At 39.0% G+C, this 19,390-nt stretch overlaps 1 protein-coding gene across 2 annotated transcripts in view; it reads right to left on the bottom strand.

Moving 5' to 3' along the window:
* Nucleotides 1–19,390, bottom strand: part of exoc6b (exocyst complex component 6B) — a 146,778-nt gene that overhangs the window by 33,947 nt on the left and 93,441 nt on the right. The window contains exons 14-19 of one of the 2 annotated variants that reach the window (XM_052127243.1): nt 19,238–19,343; nt 17,332–17,441; nt 11,852–11,963; nt 10,138–10,272; nt 9,624–9,803; nt 8,302–8,331 (exon numbers count right to left, since the gene is read on the bottom strand). In XM_052127243.1, coding sequence (XP_051983203.1) covers nt 8,302–8,331; nt 9,624–9,803; nt 10,138–10,272; nt 11,852–11,963; nt 17,332–17,441; nt 19,238–19,343 — 673 coding nt within the window. The remainder of the gene's footprint in view (nt 1–8,301; nt 8,332–9,623; nt 9,804–10,137; nt 10,273–11,851; nt 11,964–17,331; nt 17,442–19,237; nt 19,344–19,390) is intronic. The other variant, XM_052127251.1, reaches the window with a different exon arrangement.

Below are 19,390 nucleotides of genomic sequence, written 5' to 3'. Positions count from 1 at the left end.
TTTTGTTGACCCATTTTCTCCAACATCAAAAGAAAAACGTAAATATTACATTTCCACAACTTTCCAAATTAAGGAAAAAAAATAGAGAGCGATGGATTATGACTGTCAGAATAGAGATGGTAAATTTACTTTCTCACTTTCTCAGCAGCTGTATTATAAATATCATCGCATCTGTGGTAACTATTTTTTTAAACTAATACCGGGGTAATGTAATACAAAGTATAATGTTATACATTTCCACAAAATAATGTATTTGTAATATGAAAAGTTTGATATATTTACATTGCTAAATAAGGCGGAAACGCATCACAGTCTGTAAAAAGGGTCCATTTCGCTTTCCACTTCCTGTGAATTGAGGTATTGTATCAAAGTACACTTTTTGTCCTATGCATACCCTGCAGTTTGGAATCTCACTCAAAGGGTCAATAAGTGTTTTTTTTTTGTTTTTTTATTACATGACATGCAGAAAATGCCTTTATTACCTATCAGATATCATTAACATATGTGCCATGTAATATCACACCCTTCAGCTATTAAGGGAGGGGGGTCTCAAAGTACACTCACCTAAAGGATTATTAGGAACACCTGTTCAATTTCTCATTAATGCAATTATCTAATCAACCAATCACATGGCAGTTGCTTCAATGCATTTAGGGGTGTGGTCCTGGTCAAGACAATCTCCTGAACTCCAAACTGAATGTCAGAATGGGAAAGAAAGGTGATTTAAGCAATTTTGAGCGTTGCATGGTTGTTGGTGCAAGACGGGCCGGTCTGAGTATTTCACAATCTGCTCAGTTACTGGGATTTTCATGCACAACCATTTCTAGGGTTTACAAAGAATGGTGTGAAAAGGGAAAAACATCCAGTATGCAGCAGTCCTGTGGGCGAAAATGCCTTGTTGATGCTAGAGGTCAGAGGAGAATGGGCCGACTGATTCAAGCTGATAGAAGAGCAACTTTGCCTGAAATAACCACTCGTTACAACCGAGGTATGCAGCAAAGCATTTGTGAAGCCACAACACGCACAACCTTGAGGCGGATGGGCTACAACAGCAGAAGACCCCACCGGGTACCACTCATCTCCACTACAAATAGGAAAAAGAGGCTACAATTTGCAAGAACTCACCAAAATTCGACAGTTGAAGACTGGAAAAATGTTGCCTGGTCTGATGAGTCTCGATTTCTGTTGAGACATTCAGATGGTAGAGTCAGAATTTGGCGTAAACAGAATGAGAACATGGATAACTGCACTTGTTACCACTGTGCAGGCTGTTGGTGGTGGTGTAATGGTGTGGGGGATGTTTTCTTGGCACACTTTAGGCCCCTTAGTGCCAATTGGGCATCGTTTAAATGCCACGGCCTACCTGAGCATTGTTTCTGACCATGTCCATCCCTTTATGGCCACCATGTACCCATCCTCTGATGGCTACTTCCAGCAGGATAATGCACCATGTCACAAAGCTTGAATCATTTCAAATTGGTTTCTTGAACATGACAATGAGTTCACTGTACTAAAATGGCCCCCACAGTCACCAGATCTCAACCCAAGAGAGCATCTTTGGGATATGGTGGAACGGGAGCTTCGTGCCCTGGATGTGCATCCCACAAATCTCCATCAACTGCAAGATGCTATCCTATCAATATGGGCCAACGTTTCTAAAGAATGCTTTCAGCACATTGTTGAATCAATGCCACATATAATTAAGGCAGTTCTGAAGGCGAAAGGTGGTCAAACACAGTATTAGTATGGTGTTCCTAATAATCCTTTAGGTGAGTGTATGTCTGCGTGTGAGTGTCTAAGTCTGGTGAAAGTTCCAGAATGACTAAAATTGCTTACAGCACCGAATACAATTTTTATTTTATTTTTTCAAAAAGAGAAGTACGGAGCAGTAGGAGTGTGTCCTGATTGGGGTCGGGTCCCCAGTGTATTTGCTCTAAATCCAACCCCACAAGCCCCTGAACTACTGTTTGTGGCCTTTGTATTAATCTACAGAGCACATGGATGGATATAAATAAGTGGAAAACAAAAGAGTCACAGAGGAGAAGAAAACAGATTCATATGTTTAGAGATCCAGGGCTGAGACAATTCAACATCATAGGTGTACAGAACAGGCAGCGATTTTGCTAATATGCCACATTGTTCCTCCAGCTCTCTTTTTCTCTTAGATACACATACAAACACACATTGCGTTCATTCTCAGTCAGCCACTAATCTGGCTGAAGGACTATCAGGCCTAACTAGGCGATTACAGATGATTAGAGTACATGCATTACACTGCAGTGATTAAAAAATAAACACGCTTGTTTTCCGGCCTTCCGTCTCTGTATGTTTAATAGCCATAATAAATCACAGAGGCCAAAGTAATAAGGGCTGTTTGTTGTTTCTTTTCCTCATGGCAGAATGAAAACACACACGGATACCTGTCTCCTACTGGGGCCTTTCTAATCACTCACAAGTTTGAATCATTTGGTCTGATTGGACCAAAGGGTTTGTAAACTTGGTGTGGTGAACTTTGATTTTGCGGCAGATAGAGTTGTAACCAACATTCATATGATCTAGGACGGGGTGGATAGAAAGGCTTGGTGAATTTGTAATGGAGACCGTATCAGGTGTGCTTGATAGTTTTTTCAATCAGGGCAACACAGACGCAGTGTCTCAAAACTAAGGCTGTACCAGTACAATCATTTATCAATATATATGAAGACTGTTCTCATGATATTGCATCAGCACTTAAGATTCTTGCATTCATATTTTTTGATCCAACATTTGTCAGTGTGGTCAGAGCTGCTTCTTTGAGGCATTGTACTGGACAAAAGTGAACCAAGCAAGAGTTTAAATATGATCGCATTTTCACTGCAATCCAATTATGATACTGCAATGCATTTAATTGTGACTTAAATGGCAACGTGTATCATATTGTTAGAAAGTTGCAATATCCACACCATTCAAAACTTACCGAGCTGTCTACTTAGACATCCTTTTTGGGCATCACATACAAATCAACTAGTGATGCACCTCGGATACATTAATTTACCAGCTTCAACCAGCAATGTACAGTAACATCTGAACAGATTAGCCTGTCAACGGGAGTCATCGTTTAAAGAATTGTGTGTGTGTGCTTTTGGGTCTGATTTAAACACAGTTCTGCTCAGTGTGGCACACCCCTCTCACAGTAGCACATTTGTTTTACAGTTCAGGGCAGGGGGATGTTAACAATTAGCCAAGGGGCTCAGAGAAGGGAGGGAATTTTTTTTTAAGATGTAGGAAAGGGTGAAATGAGTGAGGCTGCTTGCACTCCTCATCTCCAGTCCCCTTAATTACACAAAGGCTCATCAAAGGCCTCATTAAAATCTACTCAATAGCAATTGGCTGTCAAAATAAACAGAACACAAGATACACATTGAGACAAAGAGAGAAAGACAGAGAGACAGAAAAAGAAATATTAATAACAATAAACCAAGACAGAGAGATTAAGAGTAACGAGGAATGCAAGAACAAGGGGTTCTGAGCACTGGGCCAAGAGAGAGATTTCTTTATAGTATGTTTGAAACTTCATAACACTTCTACAAACAACCCCAACTCACACCACATGCGGGAGACCCCTGAGAAAATTCAGCACAGAGTGCGAAGGCTCTCTCAACATGTTCATATTTCAAACACTCCCGCATATTTGTGAAACACACACCGAACTCTGTTTGCAAAAACAACGAATGCACACTCACGACATCCTAACGAGAAGCAGAAAGCAATCGCTCAAAGAGAGCCAATCTCTGTCTGCGTTTATTACAGTCTGGTCGGAGGAAGGGTGATAATCCATGTTGAACTTCCCGACACCATGCTGCATCGTTCCAGCGTTTCAGAAACACACTGAGATAAACGAGACGGCCAATGAGTTTGGAGCTCCAATACAGCACAAATCAGGCTTTAAGTAAATAATGACAAATATTGTTCCAATGACAAGGTCCTTGATGATACTGATATGGAAGGCCTTACTTTAACCTCTGGGTCTCAACAGCGATAGTGGCCATGAACCAAATCATAAACCAAACACACATTTTGACACCTCGCTGTTGCACTGCTTTTAATAAGAGCCAGACGAAAAAAACTTTAAACCAGAAATATGAACAGTAACGGCAGTCATGGGTACTAGGGATGCACAATTAATCCTATTTTAACTGCAATCATGATTTCTTACTCTCTTGGTTAATTAAACATTAACATTAGTTAGGGTGACCATGTTGTGATTGTTCTATTTAATTTTGCAAATAGAAATGATTAGAATAGAAGAACAGGGAGCCCTGCAACAGATGTCATGGCCCCCACAAAGCCCCCCTCTGAACACCGTGTCAGTCTGAGATTACATAAAGAAGCAATAGACAGAAGAACTGTGCTGAATCTGTGTCAAGGGCTGGCAGGGGATATCAGTGCTCAGATTCAAGCCTTCATTGCTTTCCTTTTGAATGTCAATGTTCTCCAGATGTCGACTTTCCCATGTGAACAATCCTATAGTGAGACTGCTATACTTTCTGGTTATTAGTCCCTGATTCCAGGGTGGTGCCCCGGCAATAATAATCCTTCTTAATATTCTATTGATTTTGATAATTATCTTTGATGGTTGTTGATTTGAAGGATCAATAAGCTAGTATTAATTCTAATCAATGTTCTATTGATTTTAATAATTAATAATTATATTTGATCATTATTAAATTACTGCTAATAGCCAAACCCGCTCCTGAAAGAAGTGCCCAAAACATTTATATATGGTATATTTTGTGTATAATTTGATGTGAGCTAAAAAGTTTGCTGTTAATTTTAAATATTTGAAAATATTTTGTGTGAATTCACCTAAAAAAAAAAAAAATCAAGGAAGAGCAAATGAGCACCGATGTAATCCATCTCTCCCTTGGACAAACACAAAGCGATGGAAACAGCTCAAAAATAATTTTAAATGTATATATCGTCGCTGTCTGATGAAAAACACGTACCTTCAAAAAACGTTTGGTTTGAGTATTTCTGTAACTGCTGATCTCCTGGGATTTTCTCTACAATTTACTCTGAATGATGCCAAAAACAAAAACAGTGAGCAGCAGTGCTGCAGACGGAAACGCCTTGTTGATGAGAGAGATCAACAAAGAATGGCCAGACTGGTTTGAACTGACAAAGTCTACGGTAACTCAGATAACCACTCTGTACAATTGTGGTGAGAAGAATATAATCTCAGAATGCTATACTGAGATGCAGGTTGGCGCTGTTTTGGCAGCACAAGGGGGACCTGCACAATATTAGGCAGGTGGTTTTAATGCTGTGGCTGATCGGTGTATATAAGATGTTTAACAAAAATATTTGTCTTAAAATGTTTATTTATATCTTCAGCTGTAGTGTGTCAATAGGAAATATAAATTTTATACTCCCAAATATTCCTTCTGCAAATATATTAGAATAGAACAGGGAGCCCTGTAACAGATGGCATGGCCCCACAGTGACCCCCACTAAACATCGAGTCAGTCTGACATTATATGAAGAGACAGAAGCAATTGAGACAGCCTAAATAGATAGATGAACTGTGGCAAATTCTCCAAGAAACTTGGAACATCCTATCTTTATATCTAGTTATATAAAAAAAAAATCTACTATTTTTGATCTCATAACTGTTTAACAAACAGCAATCAGTGTTAGTTTACATGATGTTTCGAAACGCCAGTTTCTGCAAAAACCCTGGAATAAACCTTTTCTTAAGTGCATGTCTATGTGGCAGAGATGTTTGTCTTTCATCTGAAGTCCAAGTCAAATCTGGAGTCTTAAATACTGGAGTCCGAGTCAAGTCTCGAGTCTTGCATCACAAGTCTGAGTCTAGTCTCAAGTCAATAAACGTTACATCTTCTGTTTTTAATTACAAATGTATGATCTTTGAAAAATCTGGGATACTAACAGGATTCTACCTGAACTTGAACATTTTTATTTTATTTAATGATTTCAAAGACTTAATTAACTTATCCTGTACTGATTTTTGTAATAAAGTTGCTGCAGCTTTTCTCATGGTCAGTTCAACAAGGCTCAGAACGTGCACACACAATGCAATATGACATATGCAATGCGATATCATTAGGTAGAATTTTGACAAAAACTTGCCAGCTGTACAATCATCTGTACACATGCTGATTTCAAGACGCTAAAATATGGGACAAATCTCTCTCTCTCTCTCTCTCTCTCTCTCTCTCTCTCTCTCTCACACACACACACACACACACACAGAGAGAGAGAGAGAGATAGAGAGCATATATACAACGAAAACTTTGATGAAATGAAGCGCTAGGTTTAAATTGGCGATAATAATGAGCCATGTAGCTACACTGCATAATGTTTGCAACAGTACAGTATTAGCTAGCTTTGTCTGTTAATTAATGTGACTAACCTCTGAGAATGTGTTCTTCCTGAAGTTTCTGCTTTTGAGGGCACAACCAAATATGAGCACATATGGCCTGGTGGGTGCCACCATGTTTCACGGGACTCTTATCACAATTCAGGCTTTACATGAAAATACATAATCAAATTCTATGATAAGGGTCCGATCGATCATGATACACAAGGAAATGTGACACAGATGTAAGAAAACCATACAAATAAAACACAAATTGTTCCTTTAAGATATTAATAATTAAGGTCAAAACACTTGAGTCATTTTCTCTTATTTTAGATTGAGTCTGGAGTCTATTAAAATGCATATCAAGCGCGAGTCAAGTCCGAGTCTCTGAAACGTGGTCGCTATAATCCAGTCAGCCCCAAGTACAACTCAATGCATACATTTAATCAGTAGCTATCAAGAATTTGAAATGAAGTCACCCCCAAATTGAATAAGAAAAATCTGAAAATGAATAACTGAATAAGAAATCTGCTGTAATGTATTCAGAGCACCTAACCAGCATAATCTCACTAATGAAGATCTAGTGTGATGCAGAGATCTAGCAGTGAGCTTGCAGACAAAGTATTTATGGATCGGACTGAATGGCAAAGCACTCTCAAAATGTCTGGCGAAGTCAGTCAATAAACAGACCACCATGGTACATAGGAACAGTGTGTTATGGTGCAAAAATGCTCTAATAACTTTAAATACTTCTAAGCGGCCTGCCAATGCTTTGAAATTAGACCTTAATTTAACAATCAATCAAAAGAAACTTGACTTTTCATTTAACATCTTAGGAAAGAGGTGACATAAGATTTCAAAAGTGTGCTTTTGAGTGGGAGTTTGCTTGTGCCAGTCCTGTTAGATTTTGTGAAACCTCAAATCCAGACTGGTGCCTGTTTAGTTCCACATAGTTCTCATGTGTGGCAATATATTTTTTCCACTTTGCTGCCCAAGACTTCAGAGAACATTCTTCAACAAATCAATGTAACTTTTTATGTGTCCCTCCCGATGTTCTTAAGCAATATGAGTGACCCTTGTGTTTAATACACTCCTTAACATACTTGCCACAGTAAATCGCCACCACGTGATGTTTAAGTTGTCGTTACACAGTCACTCTACCACGTTTAAGGGGGTTTCATGCAAACGTCTATTAATGTATGTTAAGAGGCTTGTTTTCCTTGTGGCTAAGCCTATAACAAAACTAACATTAGTGGTGCAGAGCAAACAAAATAATTATCAAGTATAGGGTGAATTCTTAGATAAATGTCTGTAAGCAAATGCAAGGGACCTACCTGATAACAACTGTTATAGCTTCTGTTGCCTTATTTGTTACCCATAACGAGCATTAAAGCAGCAAATTGCCAAAAATGAAAATCACTTCTTCACTTTCATGACGTACCAAACAGATATGACTTTCTTTCTTCCATGAACACAAAATGACAGAATGGATACACTGCAACATTCCATAAAATAAAAGTGAATGGGGACGGACGCTGTCAATCTCCAAATAGGACAACAACAAAAAACATAATTAAAGTGCCACAAAAGTAGTCCATATGACTTGTGCTTCAGAAGATGAACAATATAGACATGAGTTGTATGAATTACAAGAATGATGCATGGTTGCGCCCATCCCCATTCACCTACATTGTGTGGGAAACACCTGAGACAATCAGCTATTTCCGTGTTCCACAGAAGAACAGAAAGTTGTATGGAACAGCATATGGGTGAAACAGAATTTTCTATTTTGGGTGAACTATTCCATTAAGAGTGGTTGCGTCCAGCCAGCTATGAGTGGGTCATATTTACAGCAGGCAGCATGTGGCAATACTCTATTACTGTCACAAGAATTGGCCAAGGTAACACCTGCAGTTAGACCACACTACAACCATACTCACCGGTAGCATGGCGTGCTGTATAGCATTTCCCTATAGAGGACAGACAGAGATAACTTTTAGGTAAAAAGGTCTAGTTTATGACCCCCCCCCCTCCCTCTCCCCTCAGGATTAAAACAACTACATTCTTTGCATGCTCTCCCATGTCAATTTGACCAAAACGTTTACGATTGACACTGAAATTCACTCTGAGTGTCACATATGGTTTGGGTTGGGAAAGGCCAGCGAGCAAGCATGATTGATGGGACTGTGGCTTTAGAGTCATTATCAGAGTTTTTGGCTGTGAACTCATAATGTAATGTGACAAGACGACAGGCTCCCTAACTTCAATACATATAAACAAACTCAACTCAAGCAGAGTGGACAGTTCTTGACCTCTCCTGAAAACAATCAGAAGTGTAAACTAGGGGACGCAGTGAGGTTGTAAGAATTGGGCTGAGAGAAACCGTATGAATTATGTTCACATGCAGAGCTGGAATATGCAAGCAGCATAATGTAAGTTCAATATCTATAAGAACATTAGATTGTTTGACAGTGCACGTGTGGTTTGGATTTGTGTGTGAGTGTGAGTGTGTGTATGTGTGTGTGTGTGTGTGTGTGTGTGTGTGTGTGTGTGTGTGGACGGTGAAAGTGAGACATTTATCCTGACCGTGACCTGACCTGACGTCATACAAATATTGCCTCCTTTTGTGAAGTCTAGCCAACAATATGAGAGCTGTTTTCCAATGGGCTGAACAGGGCCGTACTTCTCTTGAGTGTAAACTAAGTGAAAGTGTATGGAGGAATTTAAGAGATTACAGAAGTGAGGTGCGGCTCAGGAAGCAGCATTACTGCCACCAGCCGAGGATCACAGACAATTACAGCCAGTCATGTAGACACTAGAATGTGTTTGGCTGAGGCCCATGGGAGGGACAATTCTGAAATGCTTTTCTTATCAGAAATCCCACAGGTCAGGGGGTCAGGGCCAGGCTGTGCCAGGGCCATAAACCATTACCAGATCTGCAACCTAAGGTCATGCCACTGGATCTCTTTAACTCCATGTCAGCTGAGCCGTAGAGGCTTGGAAGCCCAGAGCGCACAAATCCTCTTACTGCAATGACCCCACTTAGCTTTTTCCTCAAATTTCAAGTGTGCTGTAAGCATAATCTCCTTTAAAGCAATGGAGTCGATGGACACAAGCCATTTGGAACATCACAGTGAATGACTAACAATGATAGTCTTTCATAAAAAGATAAATAACGAATTGGGGAGACCACAGGTTCAGTCAGACCATGTTGTGTACATGAAATAATGATTTGCAAAATGTTTATTCATGAAACACTTACAGGCAGATGTGTGAAAACTGCAAATGTGCTGCAAAGGAAAGCGATGAGGTCAATAAGGTAATCGCTGGCCTGCCCACCTCCCTGTGCCGCCATCCAATCATAATCAGCCAGCTGCAGAAACTGATCAATTTTTAGATTCAGGTTAGTGTAGATCTCCTCTTCAGCGGCATGCCTTGCATCCTATATGGACAGAGAGAGAAGCCAAGAATGGCAAAGAGGTATGATTTGATAACGGTCCAACATCTCACTCTGCAAATTATATACTTAACATCAAATATGTTTTGATTCGTTGTGATTTTTTCACTTTGTGGCAGCACTTCACAGTTAAGATAGAAAAATGTATTGTACCAACTAAATGCAATGCATCAAGCTTCTAGCATCATGTACAATAGAAAAGAGGTCACACGATGATAAACAATATGTAGTTTAGTGTGCTGATAATGACACTGTGCATACTGATAATAATGAAAACAATCCAGTGGTGGGAATGATGCCACTAGCTGCAGTTTCGTACCTTGAAGGTGGAGGTTCCGTAGAGTTTGGTGGCATTAATGGTGTCAGGAGGCACATTGGTTATGTTGGAGATGAACTCCTCCAGGTAGTGACAGGAATGCTCCAGATGAGTGGTGTTTATGATGATTTGAACCAACTTTGGGAACCAAATGCAATTTCAAATCAGTTCTGAATGATACATTCCTATCAAACTATTTACTTACCTCATCTTTTGGAGATAGGATTAGGTTTAGGGTCTCAAAACCATTCCTGTCTACTAAACATTGCCCTCAGAATTTTAAGGTAGTGTTAAGGGCATATGCGTTTTTTATCTGTCTGCACTGTTTAAAAAAATTTTTTTTTTAAATTTAAAGACATGCTTAACGGATTTAATGCTAAACGGATACTTAGCTGATTTTTTTAGTGTCTCGCTCAGAAATGCTAAGTTTTTTGGATGCTGTGTAAATACACAAAGAACTTCAACTTTAAAATTTGATTCAAGATACATGTGTTCTGTTCCTGTTGTTGCACTAGGCATCTTTTTAAGCACAACAACGTGTTGGCCCCTTAGGATTCAATTTAGGGCTTTGATTGGTTGGCAAGAATGTTGTTTCACAAAGGATGGTGATCCAGCAACATCCATGTTAGCTATATCACTTTCATATAAGTTTCATGCAGATACAGGTATATATCTAATAGGGCCTGCCTTTCAGTAGCAATGTAGCTATTGTTCGTAACAACTCTTGCCATTCACAAAGAAAAGGAGAGCATTGGGCAAAATCTTCTGGAGGTATGAGTAAAATAAGCAGGCAAAGGCACCAAGTGGGAGAAATTCTTAAGGGGAAAGGGTACGGAGAGGAAGTAAAAGGGAAGTTTAAAGGGACAGAGAGGGTCTGTCTGTGGAAAGCAGACCTGGAGCTGCTCAACGTTCAGTTAGTTGGTCTGTGGTGCAAAGTTCAAGGTCCACAGGCAGGGCAGGGCTGTCAGCAGCAAGCCACTGAGGCACAATGGTGGTAATTGAGCCCAGACTTATAACTTGGAGCCCGTCTTCCCTCCCTCTCTCCAGCTACGATGCACCGTGCAGAGAGGGAAGCCCGGTGCAGAGCCCGGGTCACTTCCGCACCTCTGCCAGATCCGGGGCAGGGTGAAAGAGCCTGATATTTGATCTGATGTATGTGTGTAAAGTTACTGTAGCAGTGAGATTAAGCTTAACTGAAACCAGAATAAAGCCTTTTCTTCTTTACAAATCTACACTGAACCTTTTTTCTCTCTTATTTTCTCATTTTTCCTCTTATTTTTTCTCTCTCTCATCAGCGGCACCCATCTGAACTCCAAACATCTGGAGCTGGGTGGTTATAAACAGTCCTGGCTCTAAGCTTCAAGCACCCATCTCAACACCAGCAGAGCAAAAAATAGAGTAAACACACTTGAGTGAGGAACGCATTCAGCCAGGAAAGCAGGGATGGGGTCTATTAAAAAGGTGTGGAGAGTCTGTTTCCCAGGTGAGAGAAGGAAAGGCACTTAGAGACAAAGAATGGTGTATATTAACACACTAATATACACTAATAATGCTGAGATCAGACTATTCAAGGAAAAAAATTAAATGCATCTAGCATACAAATTTCAGAGAGCTCTGACAGAGACTGGATTAACACTGAAGCATCTATGAGAAAAGGCATCTATGAAATCCATAAAACACATACAAAACAAAATTACAAATAAACAGAGATTCTCACTTCAGTCAGTCCTACATTCTTCTTCTTGATGGCGTACTGTAGGCAGTGGCTGAGGGTTCGAGTTAGCAGCAGATTTGTGGACTTCCGGATCATATCATCAATTTCTGTGGAGCTGAACATGAGAATTTATCTTTTAGAAATTCCATAATATATACATTTATGTCCATGATGCAATTTTATGAACAGGAAAGGGGGTGAAGGAACCTATGGGCTGAAAAACCTATATTTTTTTTATCACTAATCAAATATTTGGGGGAACAAGTCACCTCAATGTTAAAGGTGGCGACAGCATTTCCATGACGTATAAATTACACATGCACTGTTCATTATTTTTTATTGGCTGGTATCTGAAAGGTAACTTCCCCTGCAAGAAGTAAACCATGTGCCACTACTGTGCTCTAGAGCATGGCAGTTAACCCCAGATTGCTCCAAAGCAACTGTCCCTCTGTTAAAGATGATGCAAGCAGTTATTTTGATATTACAACTCTTTATCAATTCCCTGCTTAATATGCAGAGTGACCTATAAGTAAGCCATATCTAGGATGATTTCACCTAAAAGTGCAACACTGTGGCTCTGTTTGTTTGAGTGACCCTTCAAAAGCAACACTGTCCTGACCAGTGGCGTGAGTTTGGGGCGATACTATCTATTTGTATAACCAATGGAATATGGGGGAGTTTTCAGAAATCTGTTTGACAACAGTGGTTATTTCTACAATTCTGTTTGGTGATGCTAGTTAATAAGAAATGGCACACTTCAGCTTCAAGTTTATGGTGTCATTCTATGCCAACATCATATTAATGTCCTTGGTAACATCCATCTGTCCTTGATGTGTGATGATATATAAAGATTCACAATAAAGATTCACATTTTGAATTCTAGGCCTGATTTTTGGTACATGCATTTTGTGCTACTGGTCTTGTTTGAACTCAGAGAGGTTAGCTTGCAACATATGGACAGCAGAATCGCAAACAAGATATTTTTGCAAATAGCAACTATTTGAAGCACAGAGTGTCCTAAGTGCTTGTTACAAAAAGGTCTCTTGCTTATTGTAAAGGAGGAAGCGAGAACCGGGTGAACAATCACAAAGACTTTTAATTAGACAACATAAAACAGCTCTGTGTGCTCTCTCACTCCATTGGCTTTTCAGCCCAACACACGGAACGCACACGTTTAGCGGCTACGTGCATCTCTCTCTCTCGAACTGGCGTCTCCGGCTCCTCTTTATCCCCCTCCCAGCTGATTGGGGTAACTCAGCACAAGGCATCCATCCTTACGCCCCGGCCACGCCTTACTCCTCGTCACTGTGCTCTAATCTCAGGTTTTTTACCCCACCTCCCCTGAGAGGCAAAGTTAAACCAAAAAACAGAAACACAGCAAGATGGACACGAGCACACTATGGGTGGGATTATATACAACTCATCAGGGCCTAATAACACCCTGTGGTTTTCATGTTCCAAAAAACAGAGAACAAACACACATAAATACATTATTAAAGTCAACATAAGGTTAAAGGGGGGTATTTGCTTATTTTCTCTCTTATTAAAAAAAACTATGGGGATGTGGAGTATAAGAGAGCTAATTTTGGCCATTCATTCCATGCTCGTTAGAACGACTGCAAATGCATCTTCTTCTGCCCAGCCCCCAGCCCACATATCGGTTCACAAATAATTAAAAAGAGTGTAAAAAGAAAGAAAGGGACAATAAGTCTCAAACATGACAGTCAATGTGTGCCAAGGCCCAGGGGTGCAATAGCTTTCCCCCTCAATCTAGGCAACAAACACATTCCTTCCAAATTACTAAATAGTCTCTTATTGTGTTGAGAAAAGCAGAAGAAGAATTTGAAAAACGTTACTCTCCTCAGTGGGGGGAAAATTTCTGTGAGCTTTCTCTGCTGACTTGGCGAGAGAAAAGCCGAATGGAGCAGAGGGAGTCGAGGACAAATAACTGTGCTATTCAATCGGTCCAGGTCAAATAGGTCAATCTACATGACTACTTGCTTAAAAACCATTATATTGGCACCAACTGTCAAATTTCAAACTCATGGTAGTTTCTTTTTTTTATCAGTGTGATATTTTGAGCTTCATTATGATTTCTTTTTGTGAACTCAATGAATTTTCCAATTATATTGAGGCAAAGTTAGGTTAATCTCATCAATTTACAAATTATGCGAAGGACTGCTACATAGCTTTAATCTTGTGAAGGAACACTACGACAATGTGTCCAAGAGAGAGTGAAGACTGGGGGATCTACTAAGCAATTGCAATACAACAATGCTGGCATTGGTCTTTTGTGAAACGCTATTTGGAAACTTGCAGTGTCTGGAAGAATCCAAAGGCCCCTGGCTATTCCTCATCTTAATGAGGGAGGGGGCTACAAAAGAGACAAAAAATTTAGTTTGATTAAACAGATGGTTTACTGGCATTTTCTCTGTGTGTGTGTGGGGGGGGCAGGTTTGGGTGGTTTACGAGGAATTTTGTTTAGGTTACAAACTGGTAATTACAAGGGTATTGCGCTATAAATGTGGTTTATGGAGGAAATTTCTAGTGTCTCCATAATTCAAATCGCTTAACAAACATCGTTTAGTATGTTTGTTTTTTTTAAGTTTTTTGTGAGGGTTAGGTTTAGGAGAACGGTTCGGGGATAGAATCTATAGTTTGTGTTAAAATCATTATGTCTATGGAGAGTCCTCATTATGATAGCTGCACCAACGTGTGTGTGTGTGTGTGTGTGTGTGTGTGTGTGTGTGTGTGTGTGTGTGTGTGTGTGTGTGTGTGTGTGTGTGTGTGTGTGTGTAAACATATAAACAAAGAAGGAGAATAAGCAAGAAACATAGACATGGCTCAGTACAGAGCATTAAACCATCTAGGGGCAAAACTGATAATACCTGTTAAACCATCATAAACAAGAAAAGCTAATCTTATCTCAAAGGTAACTGAAGGTTAGCTGGCTGATTTTGACCATAAATTCGTTTTTGTAAAGAAGCTCCAATGAAGGCGGTTTAAAGTTCATTGGACATTCTGTGGAAGACATTCCTGACATCTGGTCTCCAAGCACCTGCACATGGACTTGAGCCCCTTTCCTCCCACTCCGACCACATCTCATCTCAATATTAGTGAAGGGAGACCACAAAGACTAATTGCCTCCGGTAGACTAGTCTGGGTAGTATGCAGAGCTGTTCCTTTGCTCCTTTGGTGTGTCAATCATAGGTTTTTGTTTCCTATAGCAACAGGTTTTTCCCCCACCCCCTTCTATACATACACTACATACAAATCCAGCATCCTGACCCTGTCATCTGAGACTTCTGGTTGAAATGCCATCTGGCTGCCTCTTTCCCTCTTACTCAATCACACTTGTGCTAATAAGGATTTATTTTTGCAAATATGTCAAATACTTACAAATCTAGCCAGTCAGGCCTTTATTTGACAGTACTCTTAAGTTATCTGTGTATATTGAGGATATTGGCTGGTTCCAGAGTCCTTGGATCCAACATTACGAGGCACAGGCTACTCTGAGCAATGCCAAAAGGGGTCAAATGTTTACTTTATAATTTTAACTAACACTCAGGTGTGAGGATCGGCCACGTTCCGAAAACCACACAGGACATGATTGGTGGATGTGAGAAGGCAGTTTGTTGACAAAGTCTTGGTAGAGGTTCCAAAAAAAGAGAGACTTCCCCTACTTAATACTTAGCCAGCATACATACAGTGTAATATATGACACTCAATCAATCAAATAAATCAAATGTATATATAGCGCACTTTAAAAAAAATGTATGTATACCAAAGTTCTGTACAATCAAGATAATAAAAGGCAAAACATACAACTATAAAATACATATACATACAATACTAAAAAAATAACATATTATAAATAATTATGAAACACATTGCACTGGATAAGCTAACGAGTGCAAGTGAGATGTTTAAATCTTAAGACAAGATTTAAACATCTTGACTGAGGTCAAAGACCTCACTGAAAATGGTAGACCATTCCACAGTCTCGGAGCAGCAGCAGAAAAAGTGCTGTCACATCTGCATTTAAGACGAGTGCGAGGAATATTGAGAATGAGCTGAGAATTTGACCGAAGTGATCTTGAAGAGCAGTAAATGTTAATCAGATCCTCAATATATTCAGGAGCCAGAACATGGACAGCTTTAAAACATAAAACAGAATCTTAAACTATTCGTTTCTTTATTGGTAACCAATGGAGTGAGGCCAGAATTGGTGTTGTGGTCACGCTTCTTAGTATTTGTCAACAGTCTCGCAGCAGCATTTTGGACCAACTGCAACATGGATAAAGAGGACTGACATACCTCTACATATAGGGCATCACAGTAATCCAGACGAGAGGATACAAAAGCATGGATCACTTTCTCAAGGTCTTTGAATGAGAGGATTGATTTTAGTTTAGCAATCTTTGATTTGAATCGATTTCCAACTCTATTACAATTGAGCACAAGGCATTTAACTTCAGGCTGTTCCAGGGAATTGTTCCTACTATTACTGTACCTTAAGTTGCATTGGAAAAAGTATCCGCTAATAAGCATTCACTAGTACAAAGAGAAGATATTCAGAATAGAATATTAGCCCACTTTCTGCACAGTATATACTGTAAACAGCATACTTTTAAAACTAGTATGTGAAAAAACATGTATTACGCAACAAGAAATATTTTGAACGATAGTAAACTACATTGTTGTCATGAAGACCTCATAACAATGCCTGTTTACTTCAGCTTGAGAATTCATCTCAGAAAACAAATTTTAAAACTCCCTGATATTTTCAGGTTTTCCGTGACTGTGGGAAACCTGTGTATACTGCAGAAATAATAATAATTCCAAAAATAGCTATTCCATACAGACTAAATGGCATAACTGACCCTCAATAAGTTTAAACCAGTCTTAAACTTGTAAAACACATCAATTTATGGGAAAGTCAACTGCTCTGTTTACTGTACACAGTACACAAAAGTGTTTGTTTTCAACAAGTGTAAAGTAGACTGGCCTTCTGAAAAATATCATAAAGGGAGATCATACCAAAGCTACATTTCAGAGGGTCGTTTATTCTGTCCAACAGTCTGCAGACTGGGAATTCAGGCTATACTACACAAAACAGTTAACAGCATCTGGCAACCTCATCAGTAATTCTTAGAACTCATAAACTGACCAGAGATCAGTCAACACACAGAGAAATTCATTGAAATAACACCCACTAGCACCAAGCATGCAATTAATTAAGAAAACACACAGAAATTGTTTGGTGCCGTTGGAACTTCCTCCCTGAAGTTCAGCAGCTACTCTGGGGGAAATAGGACAATGGGGTGAAATTAGGGATTCCATAACTGAAAAATGAAAGGTAAAAAGCTATTTAAAAATAGATATTTTTTAGCCGAATGGCTAAAAAATAGCCATTCGGACATCAGGACATCAGGATTATACATGCAGGTGTAAAACAGTCTAAAGTCAGTGTGCACTCTTACCTAAGGTGCAAGTCCTCTGAGTATTTCAAACAGGCATAGATGAATTCTTTGAGTTGAGAGTATACTTTTGGCACAAATTCAGAAAATGGCAGCTTCTTCGGAAAAGACATCTGTGAAAAGGAAGATTTATTACAGTAAATTCACCAAGTTACAGGTAATCAAGGGGTAATGTGTTAGGTTTAGGGATGCACTGATATGGAAAGTTTGCTCGATACCGATAATTCGGTTTATTTTGAGGCCAATAACTGATATATTTGCTGATAAATCTAGATCTGGATATAAATCTACATTTTGTGAGTCTGATTACCAAAACAAAAGGCTCACTTTAAAGCCACATCCTAGAGCACTTCTTATGAAATCAATCATGTAAAGAGGATTACTGTTTTTATTTTTAAAACAACTTCAATTGCAGAAAACAAGGAACCTGCAAAAAAAATCTAAAACTTTTAAATCATTTACCAAATGTAGCCTACTTTGAATCAGCTAACAATTTTACCTTATTTAATTTCCTATGGCCAACTTCCTTTTATTTAAAAAAGCATAATGACTGTACAATTTAAAATGTATTTGATAAGTGAGCTACTTTTAAATATACAGTGCATTGCACTTGATTCAAACCTGTGAAAAGACCAAATTAAGGAATGCAAACAAGTCTCAAACTCGTAAACACAACAATATTCTTAAACATTCAAAAATAATAAAGAAACAAAATGCATGTAACATAAATAAATACTGTATAATGGAGTGTTAACTCAGATCCAGTACGATCCTCTAAAGCAAAGCCAGAAGGCACCAATCAATACCCACGTGGCAAGCAGCATGTGCATGAAATATATCGGCCACATTTTCTTATCGGACCGAGAATCGATAACTTTGAAATTCACATTTATTGGCTGATACTGATATGGCTGCAGATATATTATGCATCCCTTGTTTTGTTCATTAGTAAGGGGTATGTAAAAATATTTATTTTCCAATGCACATTCATTTGAACAATCTCAATATTGATTCTTAAATACCAAGATCGATCTTTTAATCTATGCGAAACCCTGTACTACAATAAGAGTAAATCGTTAGCATTTGCAACCAAATTTTCGTGCTATGCAACTAAAATGCACAGTATATATTTGGCTGGTGAATGTTCAGATTTCACTCACCAGTAATGTGTAGTATAGTGGTAGGGTATAAAGCAGCACATTGAGAGTAAAAGTTGTATGAATTAATATTGAATAAAATGAATCGAATCAAGAGCTTGTGAATTAGAATTGAATCAGGAAATCTGTATCAATACCCAACCCTATTCATTAGCTCAAACAGTTTTGCATAAAATAAAAAGCCACAAGGACAGCTTAATGGACCTTAATCAGGGTAGATGTTTAATTTCATATGAATCAGAAATAAGGCTGTGAGGGTACTTTAATTATAGTTCACTCAACATCATTTCTAATTTTCACAACCCTTGTTGTTTAGTTTATTTTCTTGTTGAAATGTTTTGAGGAATATATTTTTGTTAACAAAGATCTACATCAAGGACCACAAAAGTACAATCTATTCAACGAATTCTATCTCCCACAACCAGTTTTTCAGTTGCTTCAAATTAAATATAAAGTGTACCCCAACTATGGTCCAAAGAAAAGAAAAAAAAACAGCTGTAAGCAACACCAAAATAGGTAACATCCTCTGATTACAATAGCAGAATTGGACAGCAGGTCTTGTTGACGTTAATGGGAGAAATTAAATTGTTTAGTTGATGTGCCTCAGCGGATGTGCATGTTAGTAATTAACTTCTTGAACAGCGAGAGATAATTGTGCCTTCGTGGACTGCAGTTCAGACTGAAGGATCGAACTGGGGGAACCTGCGAGAAATTCTTTGAGATAAAAGCTTTCTTATGTGCTTAATACTGACCTTGTTGAGTTCTGCATCCTGGAAGGGGAATTGGCCTGTGATTTGCTGGTACTCATCTGGGGAAGCCACAGGGATGGGGCTGTAGTTGTCCTGATCCAAGATTTGCCTAATCAACAGAATAAAATGGCACTGTTGTTTACTGACTTCACAGAT

The sequence above is a fragment of the Xyrauchen texanus genome, chromosome 1 (genome assembly GCF_025860055.1).
Source record: "Xyrauchen texanus isolate HMW12.3.18 chromosome 1, RBS_HiC_50CHRs, whole genome shotgun sequence".
Taxonomy (NCBI): Eukaryota; Metazoa; Chordata; class Actinopteri; order Cypriniformes; family Catostomidae; genus Xyrauchen; species Xyrauchen texanus.
The sequence above is the reverse complement of the archived record's forward strand: the minus strand, read 5'-3'. Positions and strand labels throughout refer to the sequence as shown.